This window comes from Apodemus sylvaticus, chromosome 23 (assembly GCF_947179515.1).
Source record: "Apodemus sylvaticus chromosome 23, mApoSyl1.1, whole genome shotgun sequence".
Lineage (NCBI taxonomy): Eukaryota > Metazoa > Chordata > Mammalia > Rodentia > Muridae > Apodemus > Apodemus sylvaticus.
The window spans coordinates 2,507,450-2,523,299 of NC_067494.1; the positions used below are offsets into that span (position 1 = coordinate 2,507,450).

The 15,850-nt window shown below is 41.8% G+C and overlaps 1 protein-coding gene across 2 annotated transcripts in view; it reads left to right on the forward strand.

The window, feature by feature from the left end:
- Positions 1 to 777: 777 nt before the first annotated feature.
- The window catches only part of Tpd52l1 (TPD52 like 1), a 107,534-nt gene continuing 92,461 nt past the window's right edge, over positions 778 to 15,850 (forward strand). For both annotated transcript variants that reach the window (XM_052169863.1, XM_052169864.1), the window contains exon 1: positions 778 to 880. In XM_052169863.1, the coding sequence (XP_052025823.1) occupies positions 862 to 880 (19 nt within the window). In that variant the 5' untranslated portion in view covers positions 778 to 861. The remainder of the gene's footprint in view (positions 881 to 15,850) is intronic.

Here is a 15,850-nt window from a genome sequence, read left to right on the forward strand (position 1 = left end):
CCAGTGACTCAGCCTACAGGCTCTGGATAAGCAAGGCACATGTCCTATTAATGTGCCGTAGGCTCCATGTTCCTATGTTACTTTTCACTCGGATTTGCTTGTGACACCAAATTCAGCTTTTCCCCTGTCTTTTGGAGTAAACAAAAAATCTCCAAATATTGCAGCCCCTACCTCCACTCCAGCACTGCCTCATTTCCTTTCAGATTTTCACCTGAAGCTGGAATCAGGCCCAACACTCTAAATGCAATAGAGTGTGATAAACTTTATAGAGGAAGTATACACATTGCATAACCTAATAAACTGTGCTTTGGACCGAGTTACAGCACTGTATGCTCAATGTTAAATGAACCAATTACATTAAGTAGGGGTTCTTTAAACGGGCATCTAAAAGTTATGTAATGGTCAGTTAACAAAAATATGGTCCTGGGGCGCCCAGGAACCTAACAGGTCTCCACCAGGACCAGTGGCTCAGCACTGTACCCCTGTACTCCCTATCTCCTTGCTGCCAAGGCATTTGTCTTGAGGCTTTGGAGCCACGTTGTTGGTTGTCTGGGCATTCCTGTGCTGGAGGGGATGCCTCCCGCTGGGTGCGCAGAGCGGCCGGCAGGCGGCGCCCGACCTGGCGTTCTCGGTTGCGCCGTGTGGACCAGGTGGACTGGAAGGGGCGGAGGTAACCAGTCGCGGCCAGTGGAGGCCGTCCGCAGTCCCACGCCCCCTCCACGCAACGCTCGCGACACGCGCGCCTGGAGAGGGCACGGGCGGTGGGGCTAGCTGTCTTCCGAGCTCGGGCACCACTGTGGTCTGCTGCTCTGCCGAGGAGTCCGCGTGTTCCCCGCCGCGCTCAGCTCCACGCCGGCCACCATGGAGGCACAGGCACAAGGTGGGTGGTCGCCCTCGAGGTCTGGTCCTCGGATGCACAGAGAGACTCTCTTCCTTCAGTGCCTAACTTTACTCCGGGACAGACAAGGACACCCCTATGCGGACGGAACTGCGCGCCTACGGGCGCCTTCGGGTTCACGCTTGCATCCTTTGCCTAACTCAGCTTTTGCCGTGGGGCTGGGAACCCGGGAAGGGCTGGGGACCCGAAAACCGAGTAGCGGGTCCGCAGGGATTGTGTCCTTGTCTGCACTATCCCTTCCAGCAGTCAGCGGGCCACACTTCCTTGTTCTGGAAGGTGCTCAAAGGACCTGTTGTGCAGGCTCTGGATCCCTGCTGGGTTCTCCCCGGGGGGCGGGGGGGGAGAGAGGGATCCTCAGGACTCCGGCCTTGGGGCTCACGTCCTGCTGTTCACAAGTGCGGGCGGGGGTGACGCGAGGGGTGGTGGTTTTGTGGAAACTCTGTCCGGGCTGCGCGGGAGGATTGGCCTTCAAAGGCAAGAGAGCTTCATATCCCCCACCGCTCGCCCCCGACTTCCAGATTGATAACCCTGTCCTGGTTTTTCCGTGTTCAGGGACGAGTCCAGTCGCTCCCCTACCCCACCCCACCTCACCCCCCTAGCCGCACGCGGCGCTCGCCTTAATTGAGGGCTGGCCGCCTGCTCTTAGTGCTCGGTGCTCAGGGTGTCCGCTGGAGGAGTCCAGAGAACTCTAGGATCCTTCAAGATCTTAGAAAGGATCAGAGGTGGTCTTATGTGGAGCCAGGGACAGGGAGGACGAAAGCGCTCGGAAATCCAGCTTTGGAAGCAACACTCAGAAGGAACGGGTTACATTAATGCCGTCAGGACCACCCACCTTTCATCGCACTGAGGAATTTTGTGGTGCTTTTTTAAATACATAAAGCTTTTTTTATTTTTTTTTAAAATGAGGTAGAGATTCACAACCTCACGTGTTCTAGGGGCAAAAGTGGCTCGAATGAGGGCAGTTTTGGCACTGTGTAGGTCTAGAGTCACTCAGTTGGTCTGCTGCCAGGCTCACAATAGTCTGAACAACATAAACCATATACTCCTCTTTGGTCACATCAGCCAAGGTCCTGCCCAGAAGCTGCAGCTTCCAGACACCCTCCACCCCTATTATCTTCATAGGAGAGGAGAGTGCAATTAACGGTAGTTCCAGATTCTGGAGTTGGGCTCAACCCCCAAAACCCAAAAGGGTGAACAAGTCCATATGTGTGGGTAGTGTGTGGGGGTCAGTGGATGCAGGGTTAATCGGAGAAGCATCTGGAAGGAGTAAGAGGGATTCTGCCAAACCCTTCTGGACTAAGAAGATTCTTCATTGAGGCAGGCCACGAGATCAGATGTGGGTTGTGGGTGGGAGGGAGTCTGTGGAGGATGAGGAAACTGCCCAGATACCGAAGATGATCTGGGGCTGAGGAGTGTGTATGGCTGAACTGATAGAGCAGAGTTCTTTGAGAAAACTTGCATGTAACAAAAGCTTACAGCCTTGGTTGCTGGTCAGATTTCAAAAGCAGAGGCCCAGCAGATGCCTTTGTGTCTGAACTGAAGCAGATACTGACCATACTGGAGCTTTCCGACCTGATTTTCAGACTAGATGCAGTTATTTCTAAGTATTGATAAGGAATTGACTCCAGGTCCCTTAAAAAACACCAAAATCTATGCTGGAGAGATACCTCAGTGCTTCAGAGCCCTGTACTGCTCTTACAAAAGACCTAAGTTCGGTTGTTTACACAACTGTCAGTTTCCAGCTCTAGGGGACTGGATCCCCTCTTCTGGTCTCTGTGGGTTACACACACACACACACACACACACACACACACACACTTACTTGAAAAAATATGTCAAAACCCAAGGAACTCAATTGTGTTGTATAACTGCCTAGGGCCTCTTATACATCTCCAGTACACTTTCAATTGTCTCCACATCATTTATTAAACTGTCATGAAAATAATTATATTGTGTTTTTTAAAAAATAATGACAATGGAGAAAAGTCTGTACACATTCAGATAATTTTTTCAAGTATTATTTCTCTGTACTTAATTATGTTCAAGTTTGAAGACCCCATGGATATGGGATGAAGTGTACTGACCTGATCCCACAGCAGTCACTTTGGAATCCCTCGGGCTTGAGCTTGAGAATACTTGAAAGCTATCTACATAATTCTATTATTCAATGAGGTAGGAAAAGAATTATAATAGTAAAGCACACCCACCTGAATTCTAAAGGCCCCTGAAGCTGAAGACTAAGAACCCATGCTGCTAGCTTGCTTTATCTGTGAGCAAATATTTTGAGTACTTTCAGACAAGATTTCTACTTCCTGAAACTCAAAGCAGAGGATGATGGCACTTCATAAACTCAGATGTAAATCCACCACATGTTACTGACAGGAGAGTGGGCCACATACTACAATGTGTCTACAGTCATAGACTTTAGGACCAGTTACCAATAGTCAAAGTAGCTTAGTCTGTTTATTTTCTGTCTCAATGCTCAATGCTGTATATGTATTGATTGACACCATGGTAGTGCCCAAGGAGGTAGGTTGAGCTGTCATTTCCATTTTGCAGAGGAGATGAGATAGTAGCTAGATTCCTTGTTGATGGATAAACTGGTATTGAGTAGCAAAGTTGATATTGTGTGTGCCCATCTCACTCAAACTCAAATCTTAACTGCCTCTCCAGCTGTCCTCATGGCTGGGTGGAACTGGATTGAACCCTGAATGGGCATTTGCTCTTAGATTCTAAAATTGCCCTGTGATGTACAAGGTATAAGCTTCTACCTGTGGTTTACTTTACAGTTTTCTGAACTGGAGATGGTTCTCTGTCTCCTCTCTTTCTGCCTTTAAATCTAAAGGAAAGCAAATGCGTATGAGATTAGGCCTGTATCTGGTGACTAGAGGCCCTTGTTGCACGACGGGGCTTAGATATGGGTTATTCAAGTAGCTCAGAAATGCAGGTGCAGGTCTTTGAAAGACCTCCTGGAAGTGAAACAAGAAGACACCCTAAGGAGTTTGGCACGATGGGGACAGGGGCATTATGACTGGGTGATTTTGTGAGAAGGGGCAGCACGGAGTGGGCAACCCACCAGAGACCAGCACTGCTAGCTGCTTTTCATTGGCCCAGAGAAACTGTCCTTCACATGTTCCTGATAAAGGGGTTTCAACTTTACAATAGTGTGAAGGAGATGGGCATTCAGTACTGTATCACAAGTTTAATTGTTATCTCAGACTTGTGATTCAGTACAGTATTTATTATGGTTTTGTTATGAATTATCTCCCTGTAGTCTTGTATATAGAATGCTTGATTTCTCTATGGTGATTGCAATCATTTGAGAGGTGGTTCAGTCATGAGGACTGGACCCTAATCAAAGTGCTAATCTGTTGATGGTTTTGTAATTTGATGATAGTACTAGGAGTTGGTGGGAAGTGGGACCCAGATAAGGTCCCTGAGAATTTTCCATTGAATGGGATCCTGCTCTGCTTCCTGCTTGCAATGAAGGAAGCAACTGTGTGCTTCACTGCTGAAACTGCCCATTACAGTCCAACAGCAACAGGGCAAGCTGGCCATGGACCAAAGTTACAGAAACCACCAACCTGAATAATATTTTCATGCAACAAGTTGTTTCCTCAAGTATTTTATCATAGAAAGGAGTGCTAACTAGCCCAAAGTATCCTGATGGTAGCTAGATTATGGTAGCCAGCTACAGTTTCTATTCAAACACTTGGTGATGTATGAAACAGCTGAGCAATGAGCTAGCTACAGTGAGCAATGCTGCTAAGCCCTGATGTTTAGAAGTTTAAATTGCTTCAGACTCTTCTCATGCTATAACATTCTTAATTTCTGATGTGTAGATTGGGGCATAACTTTTTACTTAAATTGAGAAACACCTGCATTATGTGAATTTGGTTAGGAATGTAACATGCTGCTGAAACATGCATTAGCCATTTAAAAATAAAAGTTCCCAATCCCTTCTAAGTGTTTCTTGATGTCTTATTTCTCTCAATTGAAATGACCTCGTTGTTATGTTTCCCAGGGTATTTTATGTTTGCTTTTGTCTTTTGTTATTTACTGTTGTTTTTTGTTTGTTTTGAGTGTTTTTGGTTTTGCTAAAAGGAAAACTTTGTTGTTGTTTAACCTTTGCATACCAAATTACTAATGGCTTTAGCTTCCTGTGGCTTACAAAGTGGTGCAAACTTTGCAGCTGAAACCAATACAATTCTTTAGACCAGAGAGACATAGAGACAGAGTCACCAGGGCATGTCTGTGAATCAGTGCCTTACCTCTACTGACTTCAGGTGCCCAAAGTCTTGTCTAGTAGAGGTACTGTTCTCTGTTTCTGAGGTCACAGCTGCAGCACATCCCCATTCTAACTGTGGTGAGTCTCTGCCCGTCTCTTATAAAAATTTGCGCTGGCTCACCTGGTTAAATCTGTCTAAACTGCACAGTTCAACAGCCTCAAATTAGCCACATGGTAATGGTAATTTTTTCATATTAATATTTAAAGGTTTTTGAGTTTAGGATTATTCAGTCTACTACAGTAATGCCTTTTTTTTTTTTAGATTGGACACTTCACCAAGGAGAATGCTAAAAACCCATGAATGACATGAAATAATAAATACTGGGTTATTCCTACCTCTTCCCAAATCCTATTAAGATGGCAGTGTCTTATTGACTTACATTATACTTTGCTCAAGACTCTTGTGCCAGGAAGGACTTACAACAACAGTTTATGTGGATATATAGATAAAACATAATGGGTCAGTGTAAATCAGAAACAAAAGAAAAATAAAGAAGGCTATGAACAGAAAATGAGGCCAGGAATGAGGATGATCTGTGAAATATACACAGTTGTAATTTTCACTCTATAGAACTTGAGTAAAAAAAATTTATTTTATGGTTGTGGGAACACATGTATCAGTCAGAGGTCAGCTTTTAGGAACTGATTTGCTCCTTTGACCATGTTATCCCCAGGGGCTGAATTCAGGTCATCAGGCTTGCTGGTAAGAACCTTTATCCAGTAATCAACTATCTAGTTCCCCAAAGAGTGAAGACTTGCCTTGTAAACAACTGTGCCATTTTATTACAGAGTAATTTCTTCCTTCCCTGCTAAATAGCAACAGGCTTCTATATGATTAGATTACATTAGGAGAAAATTCACTTTTTATTCAAAAATTTCATTTCATTTCAGGCAATCAAATCATAAGTTAAGAACAATGGAATTTAACTGTTAATTTTTTTATAAAAAATAATACATTTATTTATTTATTTAGTGTTGGGGGATGCATATACTCTACAGCATTCCTGTATAGGTCTGGGAATTGGTCCTCCTGCTATGTAGATTCTGGGTATCAAATTCAGTTCATCAGACCTGGTAGCAAGACCTTTTACATACTAAACCATCTCATATATGTATTTGGTAATTTTGAATAATATTCTTGTTGCAATTCAAACACAATTCATCAGAACATGATAATATAGATGCTGTAGACAGTTGGAGCCCATCTTAAATTCCCCTCCCTAACATATACTTAGTTTCTTAATATTCTAAATGAACAGAATTACAAATTTCTTCAAAAAACTTATAAACAGAGAGTCCAGTTTGGCAGATTTGCTACTTAACACTTTATAGCGGCTAATAGATGTTGTGGCTGGGCCTGGTGCTGTTCTTGTGAACCAATCCCTTAATGAATAAAGGAGCCAATCACTGGGCAAGTAGGTGGGACTTCTGGGTTGGATGGAGGAAGAGAGGAAGCAGGAGAGAGTTAGAACTGGGACAGCAGAGGAGTAAGTTGTAGCTGCTAGAGTTTCCTGGTATCATGGTGGATCTGCAAGGATTAGCCACCAGAGGGATCAGATTTTAATAAGGTTTACAAGAGTAGGTTTTAGTTGTTGCACCCAGAGATTGAGTTACCACTGTTTCTGAACTAAGTTTGTGTTGTGTTTTCCTTCATGCAGTGGTTTGTCTGGGTTCAGGAGAGAAAGGTACATGAGTTTTCCTGAGGTGCTCCACTGTCTCTCAGTGTAGACTCAAGCATACTCTAAGGGTGTAGAAATGTGAGGTAGCAGACTTAAGAATTTGTCACCATGAATAATAATTCGTAGAACAAAAAGATGGCTTATTTCCACCCACCCCAATGGGATTTTTAGAACTAATTCACACCGAAGCTAATTATTTTAGACTTGTTATGCCCAGTTTTGCAATGTACACATGAAAGATGAACCATTGTGTTATTAAAAAGTTATAGAAGATATTTAATCTCAACTTGAGGTTTCTATCCTTTGATAGTTCAGTACTGGGACACACAACTTTTATTATTTACAATAAACCTTAATTAGCACTAATGCTGGATAGATATCTACCCTCTATGCTATTAGAATCTATGTTCCTATCAATAACCCTGAGTTTTACTTACTATGTCTCATCTGAGCTGCTCTTAACTCCAACTGGACAGCACTCTTTGGCCATGCTTTCTTGACTCCTAACCCATGGTATCTTTCTCCTTTCCGCATTCTTTTTTTCCTCATGGTCTCCTCTGAACTCAAGTCCTGGAACACCAAGCCTATCTCAATTCTGCCCAGCAACAGGCTGTAGGCATCTTTATTCACCAATCAGAAATAACTTGGGGGCCAGGTCACATAGCATCACTTGAGTCTATGTGGCAGACTGTCTCATCTCTGGGGCAACTTGGTCTTGGGGGCCTGCATTTAGTATTACAATGTATAGCAACAGATCAAACCTCAACAAAAAAGCATACCCAACTTACAAGGATGGTAATACTGCTTTCGTTTTCTAGGTAAGGATATAGAATTACAGGATGGTTACATAACTGTCCTCATCTCAGGAAACTTAGAAATGTTGGAGTGTGTCAGTGTGGATGGAAAAATTTCACAGGTCTCCACTCCTAGCTGAAGAACTACAGGAAATCAATGAATGCTGAGAGACTGAGAATCAGTTCATCACTTCTTCTCTAAGGATGAGTGCTCAGTAGGAATATATCAAAAATTTTGAAAGGGTGTAAAAAACTCTCAGTGAAGGAGTGGAAAGGGGAGATGTAGAAATTATTTAGATACAGTCATAATGTATGAAATTCTAAAAATATTTTAAAATTTAAATAAAAAAAAAGTCAGAGCCTGGATTTGAAATCAGCTTGACTCCGTACCTGAGGTTTTAGTAGCTTTCTGAACCAACCCCTCATGTTGGCATGCAGAGCAGTCGGCACACCAAATTGCAATAGTGAACTTGCTGTAAGTCTGTACACTCAGAGAGCTTTTGAAGGGCAGAAGTTAACTGCACTCTTCGTTCTGTGTCTGGGTAGGTCATAGAATCTGAAGGTAACCTGGTATCCCTGAGACCTCTGAGACTATTCTTCCTAATATGGCTCAGGTTAGCAGCTTACTGCCTTACAGGACGTGATGAATTCTGTTAAATTACCCAGCATGTGCTTCACAGAAATAGTACAGAATTTTTACCACCAGATCTAGGAATAGCCAGTTTAAATAGTTTAAATGTGCCATTTCTTTGTCCATATCTAGGAATGTAAGTGTTTTCTAATTTTATGTCTCTGTGTCTCTGTCTCTGTCTCTCTCTCTCTCTCTCTCTCTCTCTCTCTCTCTCTCGTGTGTGTGTGTGTTTGTGTTTGTGTTTGTAGCCCAGCAGTCTTCCTCTATTCACTGTATTTTCAAAGATAGGATCTCTCACTAAATCTAGGACTCACCATTTAGGCTAGATTGACTGTCCACTTAGGATTGATACTCCCTGCCACTGGGGTTACAGATGGCTAAGGCTTCACCTGGATACTCAGGGCCTGAGTCCAAGTCTATATAAAAATAGGTACTTCACCTTCTGCCCCATCTCTGGATCCCCAATCTCATTACTTTTAAAGGAAACTAAAAGTTATGGGATATCTGTGTTTATTTCTGGAAAACGGGAACTGTATCCCTCAGACACTGACTAAAAAGGCTAATTGTAGAAAGTACCCCTCACCAAAATTTTGTTTTGCCTTGTGAATATTATAAAACATAATTGTTTAGATGAAAATGGTTTACTGATTTAACTATCACCAATATGCATATTCGCAAAATACATGCCCTATAGAGTCCCTAATGTAACTTAAACCAAAGCCAAAACAAAACAGAGGATGTGTTACTTAAGCTACTAGCAGTGCTTTTGTCCAGGGTCTAAAGTGTTAAATGAAGACAGAATTGTCTGCCTCAACCATACACTTGGCCTGCTCTCAGTGTATACAGATGGTCACCATACGGCTGTTCTGGAATTCTCAAAATGAATCTTGGAAGCCACTTGTTAAACTTACTGAGTTATGATACAGTAAAGAACACAAGAAAACTGAAGGTACAAGGTAGAAGTTCCAAGCTTGCCATATCATGCTGTATTCTATCAAATGTCTACAGAATCCAGGGCTAGAGAGATGGCTCAGCAGTTAAAAGCAGTGACTGTTCTTCCAGAGGTCCTGAGTTCAATTCCCAGCAACCACATGGTGGCTCACATCCATCTGTAATAGGATCTGATGCCCTCTTCTGGTGTGTCTGAAAACAGCTATACTGTACTCATATAAATAAAAAAAAATTTAAAAAAAAAAGAATTATTACAGATATACTGGGGAAAGCAACAAATGATGTATTTGAATAAAACTGAAGTTAAAAGGAAGCTTCCTGTCCTTCAATAATAATACATTGTAGAGAGGTTCTTGCGGTGTGTTTGGTATATAAATGTTCTACTTTGATATATAAGAAGTAAAATTCCCAGAATAAAACTACAAATCAACAATACCCTTAGTCATCAACAAACTGCTTGGTTTTTTGCAAGTGACAAAACTGGTACTTTACTGTAACCAGAACATGTACTGAAAATGTGTGAGAGCGTCAGACCTGTCTCCAAAGTTGCTGATAGTTATTTATACCCTAGACAAACTGCATTTTCTCTGACATAGATTTAAAATGTGGGATCCTCTTCAACTCCTGGGAAATTGCAAAATAGGGTTTTCTTCTCTCAGTTAGAATTTTTTTCCCCTGTGGATTTGATAGCAAGGACACCTTGTCATGGAGATCTAGGAAACAGAATCAATTTATTTGAATGGAAAGGAAATTTTGAGATGAAGGGAGAGAGAGGGAGTGTTGAAGATAGCTCTGTTTTAGAGTCTGGGTGTTGGGCGTTTTTGTTATTGTATTAGTTTTTCTTTTACACGTGAATGAACTGTTTTCCTTAAGGGCTGGCTTATTTGCAGAGATGGCACATATTTGTATCCCTTACATAAATTAAGACTTTCCAATTTCAGTGTTACTCTCCAGTAACACATACCACTGTATAAACAAACAGGCCTGGCCTTCATCAATTGATTACATCAGCCTTTTGGAGTCATAGCTCAGGGAACTAGTGCAGTGATGTTATTTTGACAACTGCTATTTCTAGGTGTAGTGAAGGATCTTTTGGCATTAGCTAACCAAGACATTGTGTTGTTTTTATTGGCATCCACAAATATAGACAGCTAATTTTCAACTTGCAAGTACAGTAAATTTGGCCTTTCAGAATCCCTGACCCCCATAAAGAACCTTTTTTGTTAGTTCCATATCCATGTACTTCTGGATGAATCTTTGTTTAAGATGAGAACTTTATTTGTTGACCTTTAGTCTCTGTTCTCTCTTCTAGATCATGCTCTGGGTTCTTGAGAATCCATTTTCCTGGTTAAATGGCTTTGATGTGTTGTCAGGCTTCAGGCTTACAAGTGCTTCTATAGGCAGAGCCTGCTGGTGAATGACCCATTCGTAGGTTTGAGAGGAGATGAAGAACTGGTTGATATGGGGTTCTAGAAGGAGTAGACTGAACATATAATCGAGGAATTAGTTTTCTTTCTTTTATTTAAATAATTTTTTATTGAATATATTCTTCATATACATTTCAAATGCCAAAACATTTCTCAGTTTTCCACCTCCACAAAAATGCCCAACCTCTCTTCCCACCCCCTGCCTCCAAGTATATATGCCCCTCCACCCAACCCACTCCCCTCCTTGATTTCCCTATGCTGAGGCATCTATTGAGCCTTCACGGGACCAAGGACCTCTCCTGTCACTAATGCCCAACAAGGAATTCCTCTGCCACACTTTTGACTGGAACCATGTGTACCCCTTTGTTGATGGTTTAGTCCCTGGGAGTCCTGGGGGTCTGAGTGGCCGACATCGTTGTTCTTTCCATGGGGCTGTAACCCACCCCCCAACCCCACTCTCAGTCCAATGGTTGCCTGCAAGCATCTGCCTCTGTATGTGTAAGGCTCTGGCAGGGACCCTATGGAAGCAACCACAACAGGCTCCTTTCTGTATGCACTTCTTGTCATCCATAATAGTGTCAGGGTTTGGTGACTGTTTATAGGATGAATTCCCAAGTAGGGCAGTCTCTGGGTGGCTTTTCCTTCAATCTTTGCTCAACACTTTGTTTCCATATTTGCTGCTGTGAGTATTTTGTTCCCTTTCTCAGAGGAACCAAAGCACCCTACTTCAATCTTCCTTCTTCTTGAGCTTCCTGTGGTCTGTGAATTGTAACTTGTTTATTTTGAGCTTTTAGGCTAATATCCACTTATCAGTGAGTGCATACCATGTGTGTTCTTTTGTGATTGGGTTACCTCACTCAGGATGACACTTTCTAGTTCCATCCATTTGCCTGAGAATTTCATGAATTCATTATTTTTAATAGCTCAATAGTACTCCAATGTGTAGATATACCACAATTTCTGTATCCATTTCTCTGTTGAAGGAGATCTGGGTTCTTTCCAACTTCTGGCTATTATAAATAAGGCTACTATGAACATAGTGGAGCATGGGTCCTTATTACCTGTTGGAGCATCTTCTGAGTATATGCCCAGGAGTGGTATAGGTGGGTCCTCAGGTAGCACTATGTCTAATTTTCTGAGTAACTGCCAAACTGATTTCCAGAGTGGTTTTACCAGCTTGCAATCCCACCAGAATGAAGCCAACTTGATCATGGTGAATGATCATTTTGATGTTGTACTGGCTGGTTTTGTGTGTCAACTTGACACAGGTTGGAGTTATCACAGAGAAAGGAGCTTCAGTTGGGGAAGTGCCTCCATGAGATCCAGCTGTGGGACATTTTCTCAAGTACTGATCAAGGGTAGGGCCCCTTGTGGGTGGTACCATCTCTGGGCTGGTATTTTGGGGTTCTATAAGAGAGCAGGCTGAGCAACCCAGGGGAAACAAGCCAGTAAGAAACATCCCTGTGTGGCCTCTGTATCAGCTCCTGCTTCCTGACCTGCTTGAGTTACAGTCCTGACTTCCTTTTGTAATGAAACAGCAGCATGTAAGTGTAAGCTCAATAAACCCTTTCCTCCCTATCTTGCTTCTTGGTCATGATGTTTGTGCAGGAATAGACACCCTGACTAAGACAAATTGGTACCAGCATCCTGGGGTAGTCCTGTGACAACCTGAGCATGTTTTGGGGAGGACTGTGGAAGGACTTTGGAACTTTGGGCGCCATGATCCATTTGGTGTTAAGAGCTCTGTGGGATGTTGTGTAGGAGCTTGGAAGATAATGTTGAGAACAGCGTCGAAGATGGAGGCCTGGCTTGTGAAATTTCAGAGGAAAGATTAAAGACTCTTATCAGGGCAATGTTTTGATTGTGAAGATGCTGTGCTTTTGATTAGCTAGGCCTGAAGAATCAGCTGTAATTAACAAGATACCAGAACTACTAAAGCAAACCTTTGTGTTACTGGGACTATTGATGCTAGTTAGCTGGAGTTAAGAAATTAACAGTGATTAAGAAGAGACCAGCATCACTGAGGTGAAATCTTCTGGGAAGCTTTTCTGAGAGCACAGAGGCTGTGTTCCAGAGATAGCCATGGTTGTACTTTGTGTTGTGGCTGGACTTGGTACTGTGTAAGAGTCACCCAGGTGGTACTAGTTTTGAAAGCATGAAGGGCTCACGAAGAGCAGCTGAGGCACTGTGAGAGGCCGAGGAAGGTCATTGGTGAAGATGTAACCTCAGTTGCAATTGATGGCCCAGTACTGAAGGGGTTATACATAGGAGTTGAGGCTTGGCACCATGAAAAGAGCCTATGAGAGGCTATTGGTGAAGCCTAGTTACAGTGGAATGCAGCCAGTGCCATGAGATGACCACCAAGAACAGCAGCAGCAGTGAAGTACAGGCAGCTGGAGCCTAGAAGACAAGCTGTGTGCTACAAAGAGCAGAGCTGGAGAAGTGACCCAAGCCCTTGGAGGAACCCTGAAGAACGTGAGTTGGATCCTAGACATTGAACCATTGGAGTTTGAGTTTTGCTTTTGATTGTGACTGTGCCCTGATAATTTTCCCTCTTGAAGGAAGAAAGCATTTTAGTGGAGCCCACATTTAAGAGACTTTGAATTTTTAAAAGTCTTTGAATTTTTAAAGATATTGGACATTTTAAAGGGATTGAACTTTTAATATGTAAAGACTGTGGGACTTTTAAAGTTATTTAGATCTTGGGAATGAATAAGAAAGGGTTGAGGCTTAATAGTGATGTGTTTGTGTATCAAGTTGACAAGGGTTCAATTGTACTGGCTGGTATTGTGTGTTAACTTGACACAGGTTGGAGTTATCACAGAGAAAGGAGCTTCAGTTGGGGAAGTGTCTCCATAGATCCAGCTGTGGGGCATTTTCTCAATTACTGATCAAGGTGGGTAAGGCCCCTTGTAGGTGGTACTACTTACTATCTCTGGGTTGGTATTCTTGGATTCTATAAGAGAGCAGGCTGAGCAAGCCAGGGGAAGCAAGCCAGTAAGAAACATTCCTGTGTGGCCTCTGTATCAGTTCCTGCTTCCTGACCTGCTTGAGTTGCAGTCCTGACTTCCTTTAGTGGTGAACAGCAGCATGGAAGTGTAAGCTCAATAAACCCTTTTCTCCCCAACTTGGTTCTTGGTCATGATGTTTGTACAGGAATAGAAACCCTGATTAAGACAGATGTGTTCTTGGATTTGGTTGGCCAGAATTTTGTTGAGTATTTTTGTGTCAGTGTTTATAAGGGAGATTGGTTTGAAGTTCTCTTTCCTTGTTTGGTTTAGGTATAAGCGTCATTGTGGCTTCATAGAATGAGTTGGGCAATATTTCCTTGAGTTTCTATTTTGTGGAATAGTTTAAAGAGTATTGTATTAGCTCTTATTTGAAGATCTGATAGAATTCCCCACTTTTTTTTTTATTTTTATGGGAGACTATTTAATAACTGCTTCTATTTCCTTAGGACTTATGGGACTATTTAGATGGTTTTTCTTCACCTGTTTTAATATTGGCACCTGGTATGTATCTAGAAAACTGTTCTTCATTTCATCCAGATTTTCAGATTTTGTTAAGTATAAGCTCTTGTAGTAGGATCTGATGATTTTTTGAATTTCCACAGTTTCTGTTGTTATATCTCCCTTTTCATTTCTGATTTTATTAATTTGGATATTGTCTCTGTGCCCTCTGGTTAGTCTGGCTAAGGGCTTATCTATCTTGTTGATTTTCTCAAAGAACTAGCTCTTGGTTTTGTTGTTTCTTTGTATAGTTCTTTTTGTTTCTATTTGGTTGATTTTGGCCCTGAGTTTATTTCCTGCTGTCTACTCCTCTTGGGTGTATTTGCTTCTTTTTGTGCTAGAGCTTTCATGTGCACAAGCTGCTAGTGTAAGCTCTCTCCATTTTCTTTTTGCAGGCACTTAGAGCTAAGAGTTTTCCTCTTAGCACTGCTTTCATTGTGTCCCATAAGTTTTGGTATGATGAGTCTTCATTTTCATTAAATTCTAAAAAGTTAATTTAATTTCTTTAATTTCTTTCTTTATTTCTTCCTTGACCAAGCTATCATTGAGAAGAACATTGTTTAGCGTCCATGGGTATGTGTGTTTTCTGTTGTTTTGTTTGAACTTAAGACCATCCTTAGGTTGTGGTGATCTGATAAGATGCATGGAATTATTTCAATATTTCTGTATCTTATGAGGCCTGTTTTGTGACCAATTATATGATCAATTTTGGAGAAGGAACCATGAGGTGCTAAGAAGAAAGCATATTCTTTTGCTTTAGGATGGAATGTTCTATAAATATCTGTTAGATCCATTTGGTCCATAACTTTAGTTAGTTTCACTGTGTCTCTTTTTAGTTTCTGTTTCCATGATTTTTCCAATGTTGAGTGCTGAAGTCTCCCTCTATTATTGTATGGGGTGCAATGTGTGATTTGAGCTTTAGTAAAGTTTCTTTTATGAATGTGGGTGCCCTTGCATTTGGAGCATAGATGTTCAGAATTGAGATTTCATCTTGGTAGACTTTTCCTTTGACCAGAATGAAGTGTCCCTCCTTCTTTTGAAACTTTTGGTTGAAAGTCGATTTTATTTGGTATAAGAATGACCACTCCAGCTTGTTTCTTGGGACCATTTGCTTGGAAAATTTTTTTACAACCTTTGACTCTGAAATGGTGACTGTCTTTGTCTTTGAGGTGGGTTTCTTGTAATGGGTTGGTTTCTCAGCAAAATGTTGGGTCCTGTTTATGTATCCAGTCTGTTAGTCTATTTATTGGGGAATTGAGTCCGTTGATGCTAAGAGATATTAAGGAAAAGTGATTGTTGCTTACTGTAATTTTCATTGTTAAAGGTGGAATTCTGCTTGCATGGCTATCTTTTGGGTTTGTTGAAAGATTACGTTATTGCTTTTTCTAGGGTGCAGTTTCCCACCTTGTGTTGTTATTTTCCACCCATTATCCCAGTAAAGCTGGATTTGTGGAAAGATATTGTGTAAATTTGGTTTTGTCATGGAATGTCTTATTTTCTCTGTGGTAATTGAAAGTTTTGCTGGGTATATTAGTCTGGGCTGACATTTATGTTCTCTTAGGGTCTGTATGACATCTGCCCAGCATCTTCTAGATTTCATAGTTTCTGGTGAGAAGTCTGGTATAATTCTGATAGGTCTGTCTTCATAAGTTACTTGACCTTTTTCCCTTACT